This window comes from Carcharodon carcharias, chromosome 16 (assembly GCF_017639515.1).
Source record: "Carcharodon carcharias isolate sCarCar2 chromosome 16, sCarCar2.pri, whole genome shotgun sequence".
NCBI lineage: Eukaryota > Metazoa > Chordata > Chondrichthyes > Lamniformes > Lamnidae > Carcharodon > Carcharodon carcharias.
The window spans coordinates 47,537,605-47,563,461 of NC_054482.1; the positions used below are offsets into that span (position 1 = coordinate 47,537,605).

Here is a 25,857-nt window from a genome sequence, read left to right on the forward strand (position 1 = left end):
ATAGTTTGTGTTGGTGGCCTTGTTCAATCATTGGGACCAAAACTGGCAATTATCATCCTGTCCAGATACTTCTAGTACGGTCACTAAAACGTAGGAACAGGAGTAGGCCATTTAGCCCCTCAAGCCTCTTCTGCCATTCAGTGAGATCTTGGCTGATGATCTACTAACTCTCTATATCCCATATCCCTTAATACGTTTGGTTAACAAAAATCTATTAATCTCAGTTTTAAAATTAAACTTTGACCTAGCTTCAGCTGCCATTTGCGGAAGTGAGTTACAAACTTTTACCACCCCTTTGTGCGTGCAAGCGTTTCTTAACTTCAACCCTGAATGGTCTGGCTCTTTTTAGATTATGCATCTAGTCCTAACCTCCCCAGCCAGTAGAAATAGTTTCTCTCTATCTACTCTATCTGTTCCTCTTAATATCTTGAAAAGTTCAATCAAATCATCCCTTAATCTTCCCAATTCCAGGGGCTGCAAACCTAGTTTGTGTAATTTGCCCTCATAATCTAACCCTTGGAGTTCAGGTGTCTTTCTAGTAAATCTATGTTGCACTTACTCCGGTTCCACTATGTCTTTCCAAAGGTGTGGTGCCCAGAACTGCTCTCAGTACTCCAAGCATGATCTAATGTATAGCTTTTTATAGCTGAAGCATGACTTCTACTCCATTGTATTCTGGACAGCAACATAGAGTCTAGCTCATTAAGATTTTTTCTTCTATCCCCCCAATACAGTGATGCTGAAGCCAGTTGTAGCAGCACAATCTGAGATCAGCAAATCTGGCACAGAACAGGCATTAAAACTCAATGCAAAAGACAGTGAGCTAGACTGTAAAGTGGGTGCAGACTTGGCTATTGCTTGTTTTACACGACCGCCCAAGACATGTATTAATCAAGTCTGAAAGTGACAAAGGCATCAATGATGGTTTCAGCAGCAGATTGGCTGAGGCAGAACTAGGTGGCTTTCATTGGGTGAAATTAAGTGGTCTCTGTTAAGGAGAGGATATGGAATCGAAAATTGAACTCAAGATCGAAGAAGATGCCAAGATTGCGATTAGTCTGACTCATCCTGAGTCAGAGACTCTGGTGGGGAATGAAATGGCAGGCAAGGGTACAGAGTCTGTCATGGCTTCAGTCTTGATATTGAACTAAAGGAAATCACTGCTCATCCCATGCTGAATAATGGACAACAGAGGCTGAGTGAAGTCAAGAACCACGTTGGAGAGGTAGAGTGAGTTTCATCAGCATATGCTTGGAAGCTCATCCCATGCCAGTTTAGATATTGTCGAGGGGTAACATGTGGATGAGGTACAGGAAGGAGCAAGAAAAGATCCTAGAGACTTCACAGATAAAGATATGGGAAGAGAAGCCCTTGTTAGAGATTCTCTGGCTATGATTGGATAAGTAAAAGCTGAACCAAGCACGGGAAATCCCACTGAGCTGGGTAACAGATGGAGACATTAGAGGAGAATGGTACAGTCGATGTGGTGTCAAAGGCTGCAGAGCAATTGAGGTTTAATGCACCACGCTCTCAACCACAGAAGCAGTCATTTATGACTTTGATTAGGGCCGTTGTGAGCATGCGGCAGAGCAAAAGCTTGATTGGGAAAATTCAAACAGGAAATTGCAGGAAAGATGGGCACAGATTTGGAAGGCAACAAGAGATGTTCAAACACTTTGGAAACAGAAATTTTAGATGGGAATGTAGCTTGCAAGGACAGAGAAGTCATGGTTGGTGTGATTAACTAAAGGGAATGAGGGAAGATGGGAAAGAAAATAATGAGTTGAACATTTGGGGTTATAACAAGAGGATGTCTGACAAAAGGTTTAGTTTGGTGTAAAATGGAAAAGTGAGGGAGCAGCAGAGGCAGCTAAATGGATGATCTCAGGCTTAATGACAAAGAAGTTCATGACCTCCTTGTATTTGTTGTTGGAGATTAGAGTGGAGGGGGGGCAGTGGTTTAAGGAGACTGCTGATAATGGAGAAGCCAAGTGTTATTTTTACTCTCCAGAGTGATCCTGAAGTGTTAGGTGGATTTAGCATAGGAGAACATGACCAGTTGGCACCCAATATGGCTCAGCTAGACCTGCTGATGAATGGCCAAACCAATTGTGGCAACTGCACATATGTCTTAGACTTAAGGGAACAATGGAGGGGACCATACCAGGGAAAATTCCTGGGATAGGGAAGAATGAAGATTTGGCTGAGATCAAGACCATCAAAGGTGAGGGAGTAGTTGATCAAATTGACAACTATAGAAGTATCATTGTGAATGGAAGACCAACACAAGATGGTTGATTTTGAAAGTACTGTCCCAAATTACTTGGAGCATTTTTTTCCAAGTACGAATACAAAAGAAATTGAGTTGTAAGTGTATTTAGATGGTTAACACTTATTCCCTCAATCAACAGCATCAGAACAGTTATCTGATCATTTAGCACATTGCTGTTTGTGAGGCCTTGTTGAGTGCAAATTGGCTTCTTCATTTTCCTACAACATTGACCAGAAGAAAGAACTAATTAGCTGGGAAGCATGTCCTGAGGACATGAAAGGTGCTATATAAATACAAATTTGTTCATTCCTTCTGGAATAAAGTTACTAGTGAAAGTAGCCTCTTAAAGAGTAGTTAAATGATCAAGTTGTTAAGACTGCAACCATATTTCAAGATACCCTAAAACAACACAAAAATTAATATAGTAGGTATGACAGTTTAGTTTGCTTATTTTACTGGATTGATAATCTAGAGTCCTGGACTAACAAAGCAAAGAATGAGAGTTCAAATCTCATAATGACAACTTGAGAATTTTGAATCTTTTTTTTTTAAAAACCTAGAAATAAAACATAAAACATGTAGCTGTCAGATCGCCCTAAAAGCCCAGTGGTTCACTAATGTTATCTGTGGAAGGAAACCTGATGTTTTTGCATGGTCTGACCTATGTGCAGATCTAGTCACATACCAGAATAGTCGACTCTTAGTTGGCCACTGAAGTAGCCTAGCATGCCACTTCACTTGTATTAAACTCGGGCACAAAATTCTGGCCTTGAGTTACTCCCTCATTCCAAAAATGCATTAATAAAATATACCGTTGCATTAAGGGCAAGCTGAATATAAAAATGATTTCATACATTTTATTTCTCTTTGATAATGTTTTCTAGAATGCAAAATTTCTTGCAATTTTTGGTAATGGCACCCTGTGTCCTACAATAAACTACCAATTTTGGGTTAAGTCAGCAAATGTGACATTAGTCAAACAACATTTATTTAACTAGTAGGAGTTTTGTCTCCGGAAAGAAAACTTCCTCTGTTGGTTAGGGTGGGCATGCTCAGTGTCTGTACTGTTACTCCTTTACTCAAAAGTATTTTTCTTTATAGGCTGTTAAATTTTGATATATTGGTTTCTTCATTCTTTTTCATTCCCTCATCCCCCTTCCCTTTTCAGTCAATCTGGTCAAGTTCAATGATGCATCCTGGACCATCTGCACTGGAGCAGCTGCTAATGCAGCAGAAACAGAAGCAACAGCGAGGACTCGGCACACTGAACCCACCACACTGAGAGGCACAATGGCATGACCGGTGAATCCAGGTTTCACAACTCAAGGCATGTTGGGTTTGCATTACAACCCACGGTCCCCTGCAGGTGGCAGCCCTCTCTCCTCTGTTTTCTTGCTGATGAGAGGGCGTAAGCACTCCACCAGTGCTGCGTGTGCACAAAGCTGCTGCTGAGGAAAAAACAAAAAAGAACATTACATGCTTCCTGTCACTTCCAGAGGAAGGTCCATCACCGGCCTCACTCAGTTATCTCCTAGACACTTGATTCTGCTCAAAGATCTCCTATGTTCTTCTCCATTTTATACATCTCTAATATGGTTGGGCAATGAAGGGAGATGAGATGGGGAAGGAAAAATCAAGTGGGCTGAAGTAGTGTTGCATTGTAAAAAAATAAAATACGAGGAGAATCAACTAATGAATGCTCTGCTAGTGAGGACGTGGTTACGTTTTTTAAATCCTCTATCATCTTGGTTTTTGAGAGTGATCATTTTCTGCTCTGTTAAGGAACAGGTGTGCTTGTAATCTCTAAATGTAGTGACACTGGCCCATTTGTCAGCTTTCCTCAAACCTATTACATAAGGATGTGTGGAGGCATTCTGTTAGTGAATTTATATGAAGGCAACTTTTCAGACAGGCAAGGGTTTTGTGTGTTTGAAAACAGCTTCACATCACTGCACCTTTAGCTAATAGATTTTTTTAAAGGAAAAAACTAGTTGTTAATGTCAATAGCTGCAGTAGTAATTACAATATTAAATACTTGTGATACTGTTCTGTAGCAGTCCTAGCTAAAATGGTGATGAGACGTACAGCAGAGAGCTCTGCTTAAAACAAAAAAGCAGTAATTGCTAAGGATTTTAAATTAGTGGTTTTTGATTATAACAGTAGCTATAAATTTTACTATAGCATACCAACCTTGAAAGGGGTTAATTTATCTATTTAGTTCTAGTTCAGGCTTCTTTTAATTACTAGATAAGAACAGCTTTTGTCGGCTTCTGTCTGATGGTAATTTTTATTCCCAATTTGGCAGTGTCTTTCAAAGTGGAAAAAGGGTCCAGCAATGCTGCTGGTTCAGCAAAACGGGGCACAAAGCAGGTGTGAGTAAGTGGGCCACTTGTACTTGTGGGTGTGTGTTGCTGCTTGTGGCCACCTGCTACTCCCATTTACAATTTAAAAAAATATATGAAAAGCATGGGTCATACACTGTGGTCATCATATCAGTAAAAGTTTCAGGCTCTTGAATGTAACAAACATTTCTGTCCTTTGAGCTTTGTGGAAAGATCTGAATGTATCGTTTGCAGACTCACATGGAAAATGCCTGTTAAAGCCATTCTTTAAGTCACATAATGAAAATATTTTCAGTCAAAACTCGATATCAATTGAATTTCTAATGGCAAAAGCTGATGTAACACTGTGTAGGGACACATTTCTTTCTGTTCTTATTTTGGGGTGGAAGAGTTACATGTCTGAGTTACTGAGAACTGTTCAAAACCAATGTCTCATATGCTTGTGGGGGAAAGTATGAAACTCAGGTGGGTGCTAGGACAATTCAGGCCAGGTTGGTATGAAGTGCAACACTAGGAAGAAGTGGAGAAAAAGATTTTTTTTTGAGGGAAATGGTGTATAACAACCTCTTCACGGTAGTAAAGACCTACAGATTGAAAACAACTAAGACAACTCCCACACTGAGTTTAAAAAAAAAAGTCAAACAGTGCTCTGCAAGTCAAACAGAAGCGCAGCTCCACAGCCAACCCACTGAAACATTCCACCGTTCTGGTCACCTAACTCTAAAACTACTCTGGTACTGAATCACCTTGTCTCCCCCAGGTCTATTCACTGAGCTGACAAGTCCCAGACGGTTAGCAAAAGTACCAGGGCATGAATTCACATCCTGCATGCATGTATGCTGTTCGGAATAATTATATTTCTGGGGAACAGGAGCACTGCAAGAAAGATTATAGGGCCCTTGGAAGAAAAATGGTTTCTGTTCTAAGCTTTTGTGTTCATGTCTTTTTTGTGTAAGAACTTGTGCAGCAATTGCTGGAATCAGCTTTGCCTTCAATAAATGAAACCATGTTCTAAATAAAACTGTTTGTTTAATCACTTGTTCTTCTGTGCAGAGTGTTTTCCTTTAAGGATGATCCTTGAAGGAAAAATCTACAAACATTGGTGTGGTGCTAAACTTACATTAAATACTGTTAAACATGCAAGATATATTGTGTTGTGTGCTATTTAAATTTTCATAGTTGTCTACATTTTTTTAAGTTATACGGAGCAGAAGTCAGCCAGGGTTCCTGGCTGCTATGTAGTGAACCCAGCTAGAAAAGGTTGAGGATTGGACTTAGTTGTAATATCTCCAGAATTGAATAGCATAGCAGAACACACTCTGCTTGTATATGTTATGGCACAGCCAATGGTAAATGCTGAGCTGCTCAAATCCCAAAGGAAAACTTGAAACAACTGCCACAATCGTTTTGCAATTTGTATATTTATTTTGAGATGCATACATTGAACTCAGTAGCAATAAGTTCGCCAAGTCTTAGAGGTTTTTTTTACAAAACTAAATTAAACATTTATCAGTAAAAGAAAAAGACTTTAAGCGTATACATAGGTCTACAAATTACTACTATGATAACTCCTAGCTCCTTTGATTAATCTAACTCCGTTAAGGCAGCAGTAAAATACAGATTTAAACAGACCAAGGCAAAGCACACCCTGGACAATCGAATTCAAAGTGAGTTTTTCTCAGCTTCGGTTCCTTGACAGCTGCCTGAGGCTTAGATGTTGGAGGCTTTTCACACTTGTCTTAGATCTTAAAATGCCTGCCCTTGCATACTGCCTTCTCTCCTTTATACATATTTTCCCCTTTGAATGCAAATTCCCACTGTTTCATTATGTCTATGGACTTTACCTCTCTAATAATAAAAATTTATCATTCTAACTTTACCAGTAATCTTTGGGAAAAATAAACACACTTTCTTAACTTCTGGCTAGGTGTAACGTTTCACCCCCTCTTTTGAATTCAGGCTACTCTGGTTAATTTAAAAATACAAATGTTCCCTTTATACCTCACATTCTAAAACTTCACCTGTGTTTACTTATTTAGTATTTCAAACCTAGCTTGTCTTATTACATCAAAGCCTTCAGACCAGCTGTCCTTAATTCAATTAAGTTCCCCCTCCCTCCACACAGACCATAGATACAGACCCAATTATTACTCTACAATAGATTCCAATAACATGAAAATTATTATATCCTCCTGACATACATAAAGGATGGTCACTTGGTTGAAGTACCAAAACTAGTAGCTCATGAACTTTATTTCAGCTGTGACTCAGTTGGTAGCACTCTACCTGAGTCAGAATGTTGTGGGTCCCACTCTGGGACTTGAGCACAAAAATCTAGATTGATACTTCAGTATAGTACTGAGGGAGTGCTGGACTGCTGGAGGTGCTGTCTTTCATATGAGATGTTAAACCGAAGTCCGTCTGCATTCTCAGGTGGATTCAAAGGCACAATTTTAGACAGGAGTGTCCTGGCCAATTTTCATCCTCAATCAACATCACTTTTTAAAAGCAACATGATTGTTTTTAAATTGCTGTTTGAGGGAGATTGCTGTCTGCAAATTGGCTGTCATGTTTCCTGCATTACAATAGTGACTACACTTCAAGTATACTTAATTGACTGTTAGGAACTTTAGGATGTTCTGAGCTCGTGAAAGGCACTATATTTTGCCAGCAGAAGTAACTTATTCTTTAAAAAAAAGCATTCCAAAAAATCACATGAGGCTTGTAAAGCTCAGCAATGATTTGAATAACCAAATGTGTTGAAATTTAATATATTTGATTACAGAATAGTGAAATTTGACACCATGAATAACGTTTGTTTAGCCAGTTCTTTGAGTTTGCACATCTTCTTAAAAACATGAATGCAGTCCAGAGAGCCATTAAGTGGCGCAAGGGTTTAGATACTGTACAACCTACTTGCAGTGATCCTCAGCATTAATATTGCTTTGCATTGGCTGATAGTGTTAACATTACTGAAAAAAACGCAAGCAGAAAATGTAATGCAGACTGCAAAATCTGTTGGAATCTTCAACATCTATTTGTGTAACATTATTAAAGCTATAGGAAAACGGGAACAAAGAGGACAAAACTGACAGAATTCCAAAACAGATTGTATTTATATGGTGCCTTTAATGTAGTAAAATGTCCCAAGGTACTTAAAGGGAGTATTATCAAACAAGAGGCAATATAAAATCAAGGGTACAATTCTAAAAGGGGTGCAGGAGCAGAGGGACCTAGGAGTATATGTGCACAAATCATTGAAGGTGCAGGTTGAGAAAACAGTTGTTAAAGCATCCTAGGATTTATAAATAGAGGAGTTAAATAAAGAAACAAGGAAGTTGTGGGTGAACCTTTATAAAAGGATGGTTTAGTCTCAACTGGAGTTTTGTTTCAAATTCTGGGTGCCACACTTCAGGAAGGATGTGAAGGCTTTGAATCTGAGTGTGCAGAAAAAGTTGAGAAGGGCTCCAGGGATGAGGTCATGTGAATAGTTTAGAGAAGCTGTGGCTGCTGTCAAAACAGGTTGAGGGATTTGATAGAGGTGTTCAAAAACATGAGGGATCTGGATAGAGTATAGTGGGATGGAAGAGTCGAGAATCAGAGAACACCGATTTAAAGTGATGACAAAAGAATTGAAGATAACATGAAGCAACGAATGGTTAGGATCTGGAATACACTGCCTGAGTGTGTGGTAGGAGGCACATTGAATCATGCTTTCAAAAGGGAATTGGATAATTATCTGAAGATGAAAATTTGGAAGCCTATAGGGAAAAGGCAGAAAGGTGGGACTTGCCGAGTTCCTCTTTCAGAGAGTTAAGTTGACATGACATGAGTGGCTGAATGGCCTCTGCTGTACCCATATAAAACTTTAAAATTTAACACCAAACCACTTAATGAGATCTTAAGGCAGATGATCAAAAACTTGGTCAAACAAGGTAGGTTTTTAATGAGTGTTTTAAATGAGAAATGAGTTTTAAGGAGGGAATTCCAGAGGTTAGGGCCTTGGCGCCAATGCTGGTGCAATTAAAATTAAGGATGCGCAAGTGACCAGAATTGGTGAAACACATTAAAAGTTGTAAAGTTGGAGGTGGCTACAGAGAAAAGGGGGCAGGGTGGTGAGGACACAGTTGTAGAGAAATTTGAAAACCAGGATGAGAATTTTAAAATTGAGCAGTTGTTTAACTGGGACCCTTTGTACATTAGCGGATGGAACTAGATGCAAGATACGACACAGGCAGAGTTTTGAATAATGAAGCTTTCATTATGGAAGATGGGAGGCTGATCAGGACTGTTTTGGAATAGTCAAGTCTAGAGGTAACAGGCATGGATGGGAAATTCAGCAGCAAATAAGTTGAGGCGAGTGATGTTAGGGAGGTGGAAATAGGCAATTTTAGTGATGGTGTGGATATGAGGTTGGAAGCTCATCTTGGGGCCAAATATGACACCAAGGTTATGAACCATGGTTCAGCCTCAGACAGTTAATAGGGAGAAGGATGGAGCTCATAAGGCTGAGAAATGGATTTATAACATTTTGGTTGTACTTTTTGTAGTCATGACTTTGGGGAGAAAAAAAGCATTATCAATATCTGTAGCCACACATAAAGGGAAGACATTAGGTACGATTGTTGGTATAAACCTGTTGCTGTCTCTGAAACAAGTCATGTTAGTACTTTAGCAACAGCCCTGAATTTCAGAACAAGTTGTCTTGACCTGCCCAATTTTTATTTAATACAGTGTCAAAGAAACTGACTGTCAATAAATTTGAATATCCTGGACCACCTTCTTTAACATAGAGAATACAAGGAACTACAGTTTACTCTGTATGCTTGCAAAATCGAAATGCATTGTTAACCTTTTGCTAACAGAAAAAAAAATTGGAATTATAGGATTTTTCTAATAATTTCATTCACTTAGTAGTTTGAATCAGGGAAGATGGCCAATGTGATCAGTCATGAAAAGGACAGGTAGGTGATGCTGGATGCTGTAAACCTGTTCGTCTTTTGCAGTGAGAAAAATACTCTCATTGCTAAGTAAGCAATCAACAACTCATGAATGAGAGAGCAAAACCAATTAATCTGATCCATTATGGGTTCATTTATATAAAGTTACTACAAATAATATATAATGTTTTGGAATCTACTTCACGATTCCCTCAAATTAAAAATTGTAATTAGATTTTTTTTTAGTCACTTGAGAACAGAATGAGTAGAGCAGCTAGACTTTGGTTTCTTGCTCATAATCATGACTGCAACTAAGGGCTTTCAAAACAAACATTTTTGGAAATTTTGGAATTTTGAGTAGTGCAAACTTATATTAAGTTATACTGCCATACAACACAATATTCAAAGGAAACTCAGCATTTTCCCAATCCTTTGGCAGTAGTCACAAGCCCAAACACAAGTTGAATCAATTTTGAGTGTGGATAAAACAATTTTAAAAATTCAAACCACTAAACACCTTATCTGTAGATAATCCTTCTAAAATAACCCTAGGAGAAAGGGGCCACTTCAAAATCAGCGCACATTTGCATGTGTTTTACATTCCCGAATTCAGAATTTCCATCATGCTTAATTCTTTGACGAAAGTTGCTGGGAAGATGCCTGTGTTTCCTTCACATTGTCCTTCCAGCCAATTGCTGTTCACTGTGAAAGCAAAGTCGTGAAACTATGTTTAAATACAGATCTGAAATGAGATACCGGAGAGATTTCCAAGCTTGATGACTTCAAAGAAAAGTACGTTTGTGACTATCAGTGTATGAATGTTTAAACTTATATTTGAATGTTAGAATTTATTTCATAGATTCAGAATTTCAGAACAAGCCTTCAGTTCTACTTTTGCTAACTTTCACAATATAGACATATACATTAACAACTGTCCATGTTTGTTCCTTTTCAAAAATGCCAATGCTAATTTTAGGCTTCCATGGATAAATAGAGGCTAAGATCAGGATAAGGAAAGCTAAGAAGGTGTATGGGGAAACAATTTTTAAAAATATCAAAAGGGACAGTAGAGTACATCAGTAAATAAAACTATTAAAAACAAGTGAGTACTCTTAGGAGAAAATTGTCCATTTGAAATGAGCAATAAATGGCATTGGTATTTCAGAAATACTTTGCATCAGTCTTTACTAAGGTAAATATCTTCACAAGATTAATTCTAAAGTGGCTGAGTGTAGAATGAATGCTATTATGGACATTTTAGATAAGTTAGTTAAGCTAAAAGAAGACAATGTGCCATTGCCTGACAGGATACGTCTTAGGATCATGAAGGATGATAGTAAACTAGATTAAAAGTTGGAAGGGAGAGAGAAAGTAGGAGTTTAGGGCAGTTTTTGCAAAGTGGACAGTGGTGTTCCATAGGATTCAGTTCTTAGGGCACTTCTGCATACTGTGCATATCAATAATTGTATATGGACCTAGAGGGAGTTGTGTTGAAATTGGCATGTGTACCCATGCCACTTGCTCAAGGCCAACCCCAAACTGCAAAGGGATATTAAGGTGAGTAGAATGGATAAAGCTGACAGATGGAATTCAATGTCAGTAAGATTTAGATTATGCATTTTCATTAAAATAAATGACAGCAGTGATTATATTCTGAAAATGAGTTCAGAGCTGTGAAATAACAGGGATTTAGCAGTACAGGTTCCCAGGACATTAGAGACATCAACTCCAGTTAATAAGGCTATATAAATAAAGTAGCTAATTTTATGCAAAGAGTATAGATTATAAAATTATATAAGATATTAAGAGCTCAGCATGCAGTGCGTGTCAGCTGTGGCTCAGTTGGTAGCACACTTGTTGCTGAATCATAAGGTTCTGGGTTCAAGTCCCACTCCAGGCCTTAAGCATGCAAATCCAGGCTGATGCTCCAGTGCATCTGAACTGTTGTATTCTGAACTGCCACCTTTCATATGAGATATTAAACCCAGGCCTCATCTGCCTGCTTGGGTGGGTGTAAAAGATCTCATGGCACTACTTTGAAGAAGAGCAGGTGAGTTATCCGCAGTGACCTGGCCAATATTTATACCTCAATCAACATCAACAAAAATCGATCAATTGGTAATTATCACATTATTTGTGGGAGTTTGCTGAGTGCAAATTAGCTGCCACGTTTCCTACATTACAGCAGTAACTACACTTCAAAAAGTACCTCATTGGCTGCAAAGCATTTTGAGATGTCCAATGGTCATGAAAATGTATAAATGCAAGTGTTTTTGCAGCATAGAAAGGATATTTAAAGAGGTTACAACTTAATTTACTAGATTGCTAGGTACAAGCAAGAAATGAATATGAAAAGCATGCAAAAGCTCATCGTTTCATTAAAATGACATGGGTATTTAAAATTATAAAAGGATTGAAGGAGACAGCTTCTAGTGGTGTAGGTATTAAGGTCATGGGGTCATAGATACAAGATTAAATGTAGCATTTAGAACAGAGCAAAAGAAGTTACTTTAGTTATGAGGCAGTGAAATTAATTTTTCATGCACTTTCATCAATGTTACAGTTCACCATTTAAATTAATGATTAAGACTTTGAAATCAGAGACAATTTCTCAGTTAAGGAACTGCAACAAATTGGGGTCAATAGTCAACACCGAGAAGGACTGCAACAAATTACAAGATGACAAAATTTTAGAATGGGCATCTAATTGGCAAATGAATTTAAACAAGTGTGAATTTGGTAAGAAACATGAGATCACATGTTGGAAAGAATCTAAATGGTGTAGAGGAGCAATGCATTCTGAGAATACAAATATACAAATCACAGAGTAGCAATGCAGATTTGGATTTCCAGCATCCGCAGTTTTTTGTTTTTATAGCAATGCAGATTAATTAGGCCTAACAAAAGCAAAGAAAGCAACAGTATATTTCTAGAGTGAAAGCAGAATTTAATGCTGACGATTGAACCTTGGTTAGATCTGAGTACTGGTCACCATATTATACAAAGGATACAGAGGCACTGGAGATGGTGCCAAAAGATTTACAAGGATGATACTAGAATTAGGAGGTTATATTTATCAGGAAGGGATTGACAGGATCTGTCTCTTTCCTCTTTAAAAATAAATGCTGAGAGGTGACCTAACAGAGGACTTTAAAAATTATGAAAAACTTTGATAGAGTAGACGGTATGTTTCCAGCTCTGAGAACCACCAAAACTAGTGGGCATCAATGTAACATAGTCCGTGACAATGTTCTTTGGAAGCTGCTCAGCCATGAGTCCCTAAACACACCATGCACAAGTTGGCCCTTTAAATGCCCATGCAAAAAAAAATCTAAGATGGCCACACACTTAAATAAATCATCTGCGTGCTCCAAAAAAAATTAGAAGGAACTTTGATCAGCAAGACGTTAACATGAAATTCAGTGGTGAGCATGTGGAACTTGCTAGTTGAGATGAGTAGAATAGATGCAATGAAGGAGAAACTGGATCAGCACCTTCCACATTCTATAGGTAAGGAAGCTTCTCTTGAATTCATTAGCGACTTTCTCATATTTATAGCCTCTAGTTTTGGACTCCCCAGAAGTGGAAACATTTTCTCCACATCTAACCTATCAAACCGTATCATGATTTATCGGCTCAACTCTCAGCCTTCTCTTGGCTAAAGAACTGCAGTTTCTCCTCTTAAGTATATTCTGTGTTCTGGTATCTTTTGTGAATCTCTTTGTACTTACATCAATGCCTGTATAACCTTTTCATAATGGGGAGATCACTGTACACTTCTCTGAAGTGTGATCTACTCAAGTTTCGAAACAAGTTTAACATAACCACACAGGCCTTGTGAAGCTGAAGTCCTCCCTTCACACTGAGTATACCCTCCATTGTGATGTGTGACACTACCACTGTGCTAAATGAAATAGATTCAGAACAAACCTAGAAGCTCAAATCTGGGCAGTCATGAGGTCCTGAAGGCCATCAGCTGCAACAGAATTGTATTCAACCACACTCTATAACCTCATGGCATGGCATATACCTCATTCTACCATTAACATCAAGCCAAGGGATCAACTCTGATTCAATAAAGAGTGCTGGAGGGCATGCCAGGAAAAGCACCAAATGTATCTCAAAATGTGTCAACCTGGTGAAGCAACAACACATGGCTACTTGCATGCCAAACAGAGGTAGAGCAAAGTGATCCCATAACCTACAGATCAGATCAGTTCTGCGGTCCTGCCACATCCAGTCAGGAATGGTGATGGACAATTAAGCGACTAATGGAGGAACAGCCTCCACAAATATCACCATCCTTAATAATAGGGGGGCAACATATTAGCGCAAAAGGTAACGTTGAGGCATTTGCAACCATTTTTAGCCAGAAGTGCCAAGTGGGTGATCCATCTTTGCATGCTCCTGAGGCCCCAGCATCACAGATGCCAGTCTTCAGCCAATTCAATTCACTTCATGCGATATGAAGAAATGGCTGAAGGCACTGGATAGTGCAAACGCTGTGTGGTCTTACAACACCCCAGCAATAGTACTGAAGACTTGTGCTCAAGTGACACTTACACTGCAATAAGCTGTTCACTGATGCTCAGTTTGGGTTTCACCAGGCCACTCAGCATAGCCTTGCCCCAAACTTGGACAAAAGAGCTGAACTCAAGGGGTAAGGTGAGAATGACTGCCCTTGATGTAAAGGCAGCATTTGATGAAGTCTGGCATCAAACCGCCCTGGCCCAACTGGAGTCAATGGGAATCGGGGAAAACACTCCACTGGTTGGAGTCATACCTAGCACAAAGGAAGATGTTTGTGATTGTTGGAGGTCAATCATCTCAGTTCCAGGACATCACTGCAGGAGTTCCTCAGGGTAGTATCCTCGGCCCAACCATCTGCAGCTGCTTCATCAATAACCCCTCTATCAGAAGTGGGGGTGTTAACTGACAATTATACAATGTTTAGTACTATTCACAACTCCTGTGATACTGAAGCAGTCTATGTCCATGTGCAGCAAGGCCTGGACAACATTCAGGCTGGGGTTGATAAGTTGCAAGCAACATGCACACCACACAAGTGCCAAAAAATAACCATCTCCAACAAAGGAGAGTCTAACCATCTCCTTTTGATATTTAATGGCATTACCATCACTGAATCCCCCACTATCAACATCCTGGGGATTACCATTGATCAGAAACTTAACTGGACCAGCCATACATATACTGTGGCTACAAGAACACATCAGAGGTTGGGAATTCTGAGGTAAATAATTCACATTCTGACTCCACAAAGCCTGTCCACCATCTACAAGGCACAAGTCAGGAGTGTGATAGAATACTCTCCACTTGTTTAGGTGAGTTAATAAAATTCAATAAAGTTGGTCAAGCATGAGCTTCCTTTTTGCAACCTGTGCTGATTACACTATTTCCCTTCCAGGTTTAACAGTTGAGGCAACGTCTATTGCAACATTCAAAGTTAGATTGAATAGGTGGGTGAGGAATTGAAGAGATAATGGCTACAGGGTGAGTAAGTACGATTAGAACTATTTGCTGACATGGGCCATAAATGGCAATTTGGGCTGAATGGCCTGTTTCCGTGTTGCAACTTCTTTATGTTTCTATGTATTGATGTGAGTGACTGTTTTTCTGAAATCAATAGTTGAGGGGATTTTCATTTTTTTTAACATAAACAGTAAAATATTATAGCTTTTGTGAAGTTGAACAGTCAATGCAAATATACAAAGGACTACTTCAGGTGTAAGTATTTTATCAGATGCTACATTTACAAACTATGACCAAAATAACTAGTCCAAAAAAATTACATTGGAGGGATTGCCAATAAAAGGTCATGATAAATATTTAATACTTAAGGAGCTTATGGTTCTTACCTTCTGCTAAGACTTGGATTATATCTCCTTCATGAAAGCCCAGATCATAAGGGACAGATACCTCATAATCATACAGTGCCACTACCTGGTGTGGAAAGATGAATGAATTTGAAAATCTCAGGTTACTTAATACTCCCAGGCTTGAGGCTTGAGAAAAATAACAAAAATAAATATTAAAAGTCTGAATATAGAAACATATGAATAAACATCTCTTACCTCCAGAAACTTGCACCAAATGCTCAAACGCTGATTTCTGACCTCAATCCATGCATTCTTCATTTTAGTTTCACTGGTAATGGAAATGAGCTCACCATTCTCTTGTGACTTGTAACTGAAAAGAAGAATCATTAGAGATAGAAAACACATTTTTAAAAACGTCAAAGGCTTTGGGTAAACAGGTCACACATTTGTGGTCTTTTTTGTCCTACGCTGCCCCCACCCCACCCCACCAATTTCGCAGTTCCCAGCACTTACAGCATATCTGTATATCTCTTCTCTTAAATGGACAATATATTTATATAGACAGCCTAATCCCAACATTGGTATTTTCATGCTCTTAAACTTCTACAAATGTCGGCAATTTTATGTCAAAGGCTAAAGATAATAGAAGTAAGCAACAGTATTATAAAAATAGGATCAACTGGCGAACAACAGATAGACTTGGTCTCAATGGCATGTGGAACTATATAGGAGAGTGAACTTCAAATGACTGACATGTTCGCCAATTTATGAGCAGCATTTCAAAATCTCAAGCAATTTACTTTAAAAGCCGGTGGGAGTGTTCAACCTAAATCACCAAATTGCTACCAAAGCCAAACTGGCACTAAGTGAAAAATAAGGGCAGTAACAGGAGTATAATTATTGTCAAAATCACAAAGATGCCTTTTAGTGGGTTTTTGCAGTTCTTAACATGGAATAACATAAATATCCAATAAATAGCAGTGGAAATGCCCCTCAAAAAAGAATTTTGATTTAACTGAGCAGAAATTTAAATGCGTAACCCAAGAAGAAATTAAATCTATGGATGCTAAATATGAGCAAGTAAGTTAGATCAGCTAAATCACTTTTTATTTTGATATTCTTATGATTTGTACATGTTTCTAAAATTGACCTGGGATAAGAATAGACCATTCCATTTGTGAAGCTTGTCGTCTTTGATGGATTACTATTTTACAATTTTCATTACATAGTCAATAACAATTAGCATCATCTTTTTTCAGCGCCTGCCTTTTAACCTTCATCCAAGAGAACTATAATGGGCTGTTTTGAAAAAATTCATAGACTCAACATTCACTTTGTAAAGTGAGAAGCATATCTTCACAATGAAAGAAGGGTCATCTGACTTGAAACGCTAACATTTTCCACACATGTTGCCTGACCTGCTGAGAGTTCCCAATAACCTCTGTTATTTCAGATCTTTTTCATATTCAGTATTTGCGTAGAATTAATCTAACATCTTGAATTCCTAATCCATACACCCTAAAACCCCATTTATTTTATTAATCCCCTTCTCAAAGTACAGAGCCATGTGCAAAAGGGCTTTGCTAAACCTTTTTCTTGCCACAGCAAGATTAAGTTTGTGATGAGATTGATAATGGCAAAGAAGCCAGAAGGAAAAGATGTTAATGGGGTGTTGAAAAAGGCATATGGGACACTTGCCTTTATCAATCGAGGCATAGATTACAAAAGTAGGGAGGTCATGTTGGAATTGTATAGAACCTTAGTGAGGCCACAGCTGGAGTACCTTGTGCAGTTCTGGTCGCCACATTATAGGAAGGATGTGATTGCACTGGAGGGAGTGCAGAGGAAATTCACCAGGATGTTGCCTGAGATGAAACATATAAGTTATGAAGAGAGGTTGGATAGACTTGGGTTGTTTTCATTGCAGCAGAGAAGACTGAGGGGCGACCTGATTGAGATGTACAAGATTATGAGGGGCATGGACAGGGTGGATAGGGAGCAGCTGTTCCCCTTAGTTGAAGGGTCAGTCACAAGGGGGCATAAGTTCAAGGTGAGGGACAGGAGGTTTATGGGGGGTGTGAGGAAAAACATTTTTACCCAGAGGGTGGTGATGCTCTGGAATGCCTGCCAGGGAGGGTGGTGGAGGCGGGTTGCCTCACATCCTTTAAAAAGCACCTGGATGATCACTTGGCGCGTCATAACATTCAAGGCTATGGGCCAAGTGCTGGTAAATGGGGTTAGGTAGGTAGGTAGGTAGGTCAGGTGATTCTCATGTGTCGGTGCAGACTCGATGGGCCGAAGGGCCTCTTCTGCACTGTGATTCTGTGAAAATTCAAAGTCCAGTGAAACTCCTCATAACAAACTCTCTGTCTGCACTGTTCATTACACTTTCCCTCTGCCTCCACATCCAGGAAAAAATCCAGATCTTTTTAGTCAAATTTTAACAATACTGTCATTAGCAATAGCTGGGAATTTCCTAAGTTGCTTCTACTCCGCTAGCATGGTTTAATCAGAAATCCCATTAAGATGATTAGATACTCCTGCCACACTTTTGGTGAGATAACAGTGATAGAGCAGGAGCAGTTCACAGAAAATGATCAACAAATTACTCAAGTTCAAATCGTCTGTGAAGAAAAATAGCAACTGATGGTAATTCACCTCTGGATCCAAACAACTATAGACCTACTCAATGAAAGCATTGAATGGATGGGTGTGTCTTTGTAATGGAGCACATTTAACTTATTAAAAGTAAGTTTAAGTTAAAAGGAAGTTCATTTTCAGGCTTAGGTGATGCAGTGAGTAGGCACATTGTCCTTTCACCTCTGATTTTGAATTCAAATCATTATTTCTCTGCTAACTATAATAGCTCAAATGAAATGGGTTTGGACATGTAGGGGGTATGATCAAGAAGTTTGCAGATGACACAAAAATTGGTAGGGTGGTAAATAGTGAGGAGGGTAGCTGTAAACTGCAGGAGGATATCAATGGACTGGTCAGGTGGGCAGAACAGTGGCAAATGGAATTCAACCCAGAAAAGTGTGAGGTAGTGCACTTGGGGAGGGCTAACAAGGCAAGGGATTACACTATGAATGGTAGGACCCCGGAAAGTATTGAAGATCAGAGGGATCTTGATGTGCATGTCCACAGATCCGTGAAGGTAGCAGGGCAGTTAGAAAAGGTGGTTAGGAAGACATATGGGATACTTGCCTTTATTAGCTGAGGCATGGAATACAAGAGCAGGGAGGTTTTGCTGGAACTATATAAAATGCTGGTTAGGCCACAACTGGAGTACTCCATGCAGTTCTGATCACCACATTATAGGAAGGATGTGATTGCACTGGAGAGGGTGCAGAGGAGATTTACCAGGATGCTGCCTGGGCTGGAGGATCTGAGCTATGAGGAAAGATTGGATAGGCTGGGGTTGTTTTCCTTGGAGCAGCGAAGGTTGAGAGGGGTTCTGATAGAGGTGTATAAGATTATGAGGGGCATAGATAGGAAGGCACTTTTTCCATTTGTAGAGCGGTCAATAATCAGGGGCATAGATTTAAGGTAAGCGATGGAACGCTAAGTGGGGAATTAAGGAAATTGGTGGGAGTCTGGAACTCACTGCCTGAAGGGTTGGTTGAGTCAGAAACTCTCGTAACATTTAAGAAGTATTTAGATATTCACTTGGTTGCCATAGTCTCCAGGGCTATGGGCTAAGCACTGGAAAATGGGATTGGTGTGGTCAGATCTTTGTTGACTGGCTTAGACACGATGGGCCGAATAGCCTCCTTCTGTGCTGTAAATGTCTATGAGCCTATCTATGAGTCTATGCTCAATTCAATTTCAGGTAGGTGTAGCATCCACAGTGCAACAAGGGCCCAATTTGGAAGTGAATTGGCAGTGCCACTCTGGCTACCAAGGTGGTTTAAAGTGATGTTGGTGCAGCAGAAGATCAGAGTTGAAACAGAGTAGGGTAGAAAAAGTTTATTTTGCATCCAAGTTGTGCTTTACCTGATCCAAATAGCTGACAACAACTTTGAATATAAAATTTCCCAGCATTGATGATTCTTCATCTGATAAGTGCAAAAATTCAATGAAAAGTAAATGTGAAAAACAAAACATTTTTGTGGCAGTGTTAAATATATTTAAAAAGTTTCACTCATACCTCAGCCCAAGTCTTTTCTCAGGAAGATGAAGCTTCTTACCGATGACAGCCAACAGTTCACTATATGACAGCCTGGGTTTTACACGTATAGCTACTGTGTACTTGAAGTGCACTTTAACAATGGAAGATACCGGCATAGGGTGATCTTTGTTCTTTCCATGAGGAAGAAAATTGTAGATTGGTGACATTTTATATTGTACAGTCAGTAACTCAAATGGATTACATTGGTCAAATTATTGGCTTAAGAAAGGAATTAAAAGTGCTAACAAACCCCTCAGTCCTTGCTGTCTTTACGAATAATAATAATTCTTCATTTAGTGCTATTCCACAATTGAGATAAGGTAAGCTGTGTAGCAAAGACTGTCCTTCACCAGCCTTGTTACATGTGACTCCAGACCCACCTCAGTGTGATTGACTTTTAATTGTCCTCAGAAATAGCCTAGCAAGTCACTCAGTTATATCAAACTGCTACAGAAAAATTGGAAGAGTAAAAAAACCTGGTATCAACCTGGGCACTGAAACGACAAAGGCATACCCTGCCCAGTCAAGCCTGCAAAGTCCTTCTCGCCAACATCTAGGGACATGTGTTAAAATTAGGGGAGCTGGCTCAGAAATTAGTCAAGAAAATTATTGTTGATGAAATTCAATTAAGTTAATAGAAAAAAAAGTAATGCACAGCATTGATCAAAAATTCTGGTGCAAGATCAGTCTTGAAGTGAACTCTAGTTTGCTTCGCAGATGTTACCCGAACTACTGAGTATTTCCAGCATTTTGTCTTTAATACAGATTTCCAGCACCTGCAGTATTTTGCTTTTGCATTTCTCATTGCTGGTTCAAAATCCTGGAGCTCCTTACCCAACAGCACTGTGGAAGTACCTTCACAGCTGAGACTGCAGTGGTTCAAAAAGGTGTCTCACCACCACCTTTGCTAGGGAAATTAGGAATGGGCAATATTGTTGGCCTTGCTAGTCACACCCACTCCCAAGAATAAATAAATTTTAAGAAATTAAAATTCAGATCAAAACAATACCATTTTCCATTGCAGCAGAAAACCCTTTTCTACATATATAATTCTCTTCTCAGACAAAGAAATATCAAAGCATAAGAATCTGTGAAACGATTTACAGACCACCTCCTGCTCTTTGGAAGAGTGAAATACCCTACCTGTAACTTTAAAATGACTACATTGTTCTACCGCTGTGAAACTAAGAATCAACTTTTGTACTTAACACTGGGGTACCAGGATGACATGCAACTTGTTTTAATTGGTAACACTTTATGTAGTAGTTGTGAGTTCAAGCCCCATTCTAGAACTTCAGCACATATTCTAGACTACTCTAGTACAATAAATTAGGGAGTGCTATTTTAGAGGTGTTGTCCTTCAATTGCAATGTTAAACAAAGGCTGTCTAGTTCACATCAGCATTAAAGATCCCACTGCACTATACAAAGAAAAGCAGGGGTTTCTCCTAGTGACATGGCCAGCTTTCCTCCCTTAACCAACACCACCAAAAACCAATTATCTCTTTACTATTCGTTGTTATTTGCAGGTCACAAAATGATTGCTACATTTGCTACATAATAAGTCACATCTTAATTTGTCATGCATGAAGTACTTTAAGAATGTGATAATGTACAAAATAAATGCGCAGCTTAGTTTCTGTTTTCTGTAATACTTAAGTTGAAGTCCCTTACCACAATCTTTTTTGAATGTTCTATCACCTGTTGACTTGCATTGGTGCATGAGTTCTCATCTGAAAGATCAACAAATACATTTCTATGAATTTAACTCCCAACAGTCCATTAAATTTTTTTTGCTAACTTTGTAATTTTCTATTATGACATCACTCACTGCCATGTCGCTTAAACTTTAGGGCACTCTAGGACTTACTCATCAATGGCCATAGTCAATTCATCGTCAGACAACTGAACAGTAGCCATCCATTTCCCTGAATCATTATAAAATGAGTCTCAGGTTCCCATGCTCTTGATCCAACTCCATTTCCAGTACAAAAGTGGAGATGCAACATCTTTGAGGATGTTCAAAACCCCAAACTTATTTCCCAAGCAGCTGCACATGCAAAAACCTGAACACATGTAGTCGCTTCCAAAGCCAATTGACAAATGAAATTTTCTCCCTGAGAACTCAGAGTGCTGCCGACACCTATCAAACCATACCTTCAGCAGAGGAGGGATGAAGTGAAGGATCATAAACACCTGGAAAAACGATTTCCCCAAGGACTTTCAGTCCATGTATTTCCTGCAACCAGACACTAGACAAACTTCTGTTATAAGGCCTCTGTCATTGCTGTGTGGGAGGTCAAATTGCAAAGGGGTTAGGCCTTCTTCAGTTGAATGTAGAAGAATCACACAATGATACAACACAGAAGGAGGCCATTTGGCCCATTGTGACTGTGCTATCTCATTGGTAGAACTATCCAATTAGTCCTACATGCCCTGCTCTTTCCCCATAGCTCTGCAAATGGTTTTGATTCAAGTATTTACCCAGTTACACTTTGAAAGCTACTTGCATTTTCCAGCTCCCATTAATGACAGCTAGACTGGCATACACTCAGCATGTTTCCACAACAGTTAGTCCCATAAACCATAAGTCATTGTTAGAATGTACTGAGCCTCACAGTTTTAATTCTTAAAAGATTTTTGGCCATTTTGCTTTGCATATTTTACATAATTTGTTATGTCTGTAACTTTCTAGCTGATGCAGTTATGGTCACACCATTTGGTGAGACTCTGGACCTCCTCACCTTTCACACTGGCTGGTCTTTCAGGAGCTATTGTTGTGGGCGGTGCTGGGATATTGGGAGGTGGAGATTTTTCACCCTAATCAAAAAACACATAGAAAACATCATCTCTTTCGGGGTTCACGTTCTTTATACATGAGCTGAAATCTCTTTCGGGGTTCATGTTCTTTTTACATGAGCTGAAATAGGACTTTTTTCTAAAATAAATTATGAAAAGAATAACACAAAGTGCATTTTTAAACAAAATTCTGTTCAAATTTAAATCAGAAAATCCAGGATTTGCCTTATTTGGACAAATGTTACTAGTTCTTTACCTGGTGTCTACCTGGGAACATAACGGTTCAATTCTGGGAAGTAAAGAAATAAAAAACAAAAATACCTGGAAAAACTCAGCAGGTCTGGCAGCATCTGTGGAAGGGAGTACAGTTAACGTTTCGAGTCCGCATGACTCTTCAACAGAAATTAAATGCTGCTTGAACTGTATTTCTTGCTTGTGATTCAGTGACCATCACTGATGGTAGTAAAAGCACAATCTGTACTTCTCTTAAATTTCAATAGGCTGTTCAACCCCAAGGAGGAGAACCAGAATGGCAGCACAGCAACATGCATGCACTGCCAACAAAGGTCACTGGATAGCAATTGGGATTGTGATACTGAATGATTTTTCCTTTACCTAATCCAGGTGCACTGAATCCAAATATAGGGTTGCTACCACTGCCTGAAATATAATCAGCAAGAAGCAGGGGTTGAATATGACACTTTCCGGATCTACCTGGCCATGAGGGGAGCTTTTCAAGATCAAAAGAAATAGATAATGTTATTTTCTGCATCAAGCAGAATAGAACTTTTCTCTTATAGACATGCCACTCACAGTTTTACCTTTTCAGGTTCCAGTGGCTCCAAATAGTTGTAGGGAACTAATCCCGTCTAACAAACAAGAGAAAACACAGTCAGGAGATATCTATAACCAATGTACATCAAATTAAACCAAAATGGATTTACTCACATTAACAGCTAGGAAGATGTTTTAAAATTACTTGTTATGTCAAATGAAACACAAAAAGCAGAAAAAATAGCATAACAACTTCAAGAAATAGAACATCAGTATTTTATTGGACAATCATACAGATGGAATTCAGGTGTTTAAGAATGAGTTGAGTGCTCAAGGGAGGGGCAGAGCAGCATTTGTTGTGTTATAGTTCTATTGTAGCTGCCATGTTAACAAACACAGAGATAAAAACAAAAAACTGCGAATGCTGGAAATCCAAAACAAAAACAGAATTACCTGGAAAAACTCAGCAGGTCTGGCAGCATCGGCAGAGAAGAAAAGAGTTGACGTTTCGAGTCCTCATGACCCTTCAACAGGACTAGGTGAATCCAAGGAGAGGGGTGAAATATAAGCTGGTTTAAGGTGGGGTGGGGGTGGGGTTGGGTGGGGGGAGAGAAGTGGAGGGGGGTGGTGTGGTTGTCGGGACAAGCAAGCAGTGATAGGAGCAGATCATCAAAAGATGTCACAGACAAAAGAACAAAAGGACACAGAGGTGTTGAAGTTGGTGATATTATCTAAACAAATGTGCTAATTAAGAATGGATGGTAGGGCACTCAAGGTATAGCTCTAGGGGGGTGGGGGGGAGCATAAAAGATTTAAAAATAATGGAAATATGTGGGAAAAGAAAAATCTATATAAATGATTGGAAAAAACAAAAGGAAGGGGGAAGAAACAGAAAGGGGGTGGGGATGGAGGAGGGAGTTCAAGACCTAAAGTTGTTGAATTCAATATTCAGTCCGGAAGCCTGTAAAGTTGGAGATGAGGTGCTGTTCCTCCAGTTTGCGTTGGGCTTCACTGGAACAATGCAGCAAGCCAAGGACAGACATGTGGGCAAGAGAGCAGGTTGGAGTGTTAAAATGGCAAGCGACAGGGAGGTTTGGGTCATTCTTGCGGACAGACCGCAGGTGTTCTGAAAAGCAGTCGCCCAGTTTACGTTTGGTCTCTCCAATGTAGAGGAGACCGCATTGGGAGCAACGAATACAGTAGACTAAGTTGGGGGAAATGCAAGTAAAATGCTGCTTCACTTGAAAGGAGTGTTTGGGCCCTTGGACGGTGAGGAGAGAGGAAGTGAAGGGGCAGGTGTTACATCTTTTGCGTGGGCATGGGGAGGTGCCATAGGTGGGGGTTGAGGAGTAGGGGGTGATGGAGGAGTGGACCAGGGTGTCCCAGAGGGAACGATCCCTACGGAATGCCAACAGGGGGATGAAGGGAAGATGTGTTTGGTGGTGGCATCATGCTGGAGTTGGCGGAAATGGCGGAGGATGATCCTTTGAATGCGGAGGCTGGTGGGGTGATAAGTGAGGACAAGGGGGACCCTATCATGTTTCTGGGAGGGAGGAGAAGGCATGAGGGCGGATGCGCGGGAGATAGGCCGGACACGATTGAGGGCCTTGTCAACGACCGTGGGTGGAAAACCTTGGTTAAGGAAGAAGGAGGACATGTCAGAGGAACTGTTTTTGAAGGTAGCATCATCGGAACAGATGCGACGGAGGCGAGCGAACTGAGAGAATGGGATGGAGTCCTTACAGGAAGCGGGGTGTGAAGAGCTGTAGTCGAGGTAGCTGTGGGAGTCGGTAGGCTTGTAATGGATATTGGTGGACAGTCTATCATCAGAGATTGAGACAGAGAAGTCAAGGAAGGGAAGGGAAGTGTCAGAGATGGACCACGTGAAAATGATGGAGGGGTGGAGATTGGAAGCAAAATTAATAAATTTTTCCAAGTCCCGACGAGAGCATGAAGCAGCACCGAAGTAATCATCGATGTACCGGAGAAAGAGTTGTAGAAGGGGGCCGGAGTAGGACTGGAACAAGGAATGTTCCACATACCCCATAAAGAGACAGGCATAGCTGGGGCCCATGCGGGTACCCATAGCCACACCTTTTATTTGGAGGAAGTGAGAGGAGTTGAAGGAGAGATTGTTCAGTGTGAGAACAAGTTCAGCCAGACGGAGGAGAGTAGTGGTGGATGGGGATTGTTCGGGCCTCTGTTCGAGGAAGAAGCTAAGGGCCCTCAGACCATCCTGGTGGGGGATGGAGGTGTAGAGGGATTGGACGTCCATGGTGAAGAGGAAGCGCTTGGGGCCAGGGAACTGGAAATTGTTGATGTAAGGTGTCAGAGGAATCATGGATGTAGGTGCGAAGGGACTGGACAAGGGGAGAGAGAAGGGAGTCAAGATAATGAGAAATGAGTTCCGTGGGGCAGGAGCAAGCTGACATGATCGGTCTACTGGGACAGTTCTGTTTGTGGATTTTGGGTAGGAGGTAGAAGTGGGCCGTCCGAGGTTGGGCGACTATCAGGTTGGAAGCTGTGGGAGGAAGATCCCCAGAGGAGATGAGGTCAGTGACAGTCCTGGAAACAATGGCTTGACGTTCAGTGGTGGGGTCATGGTCCAGGGAGAGGTAGGAGGAAGTGTCTGCGAGTTGACGCTCAGCCTCCACGAGGTAGCGGTCAGTGCGCCAGACAACAACAGCAACGATAACAAACACATCTTGTTGAAAATGATCTCA

The 25,857-nt window shown here is 40.1% G+C and overlaps 2 protein-coding genes across 5 annotated transcripts in view; one reads left to right on the forward strand and one right to left on the reverse strand.

Annotated features, from left to right (window-relative positions):
• The window catches only part of smg7 (SMG7 nonsense mediated mRNA decay factor), a 162,112-nt gene extending 156,355 nt beyond the window's left edge, over positions 1 to 5,757 (forward strand). For all 3 annotated transcript variants that reach the window (XM_041208038.1, XM_041208041.1, XM_041208039.1), the window contains one exon: positions 3,441 to 5,757. In XM_041208038.1, the coding sequence (XP_041063972.1) occupies positions 3,441 to 3,554 (114 nt within the window). In that variant the 3' untranslated portion in view covers positions 3,555 to 5,757. The remainder of the gene's footprint in view (positions 1 to 3,440) is intronic.
• An 853-nt stretch (positions 5,758 to 6,610) lies between these two features.
• Positions 6,611 to 25,857, reverse strand: part of ncf2 (neutrophil cytosolic factor 2) — a 44,558-nt gene continuing 25,311 nt past the window's right edge. Inside the window, exons 9-15 of one of the 2 annotated variants that reach the window (XM_041207662.1) lie at positions 23,182 to 23,229; positions 22,306 to 22,381; positions 21,236 to 21,294; positions 19,542 to 19,693; positions 15,647 to 15,761; positions 15,431 to 15,515; positions 6,611 to 10,256 (exon numbers count right to left, since the gene is read on the reverse strand). In XM_041207662.1, the coding sequence (XP_041063596.1) occupies positions 10,150 to 10,256; positions 15,431 to 15,515; positions 15,647 to 15,761; positions 19,542 to 19,693; positions 21,236 to 21,294; positions 22,306 to 22,381; positions 23,182 to 23,229 (642 nt within the window). In that variant the 3' untranslated portion in view covers positions 6,611 to 10,149. Of the gene's footprint in view, positions 10,257 to 15,430; positions 15,516 to 15,646; positions 15,762 to 19,387; positions 19,450 to 19,541; positions 19,694 to 21,235; positions 21,295 to 22,305; positions 22,382 to 23,181; positions 23,230 to 25,857 lie in introns of those variants that run through there. The other variant, XR_005945464.1, reaches the window with a different exon arrangement.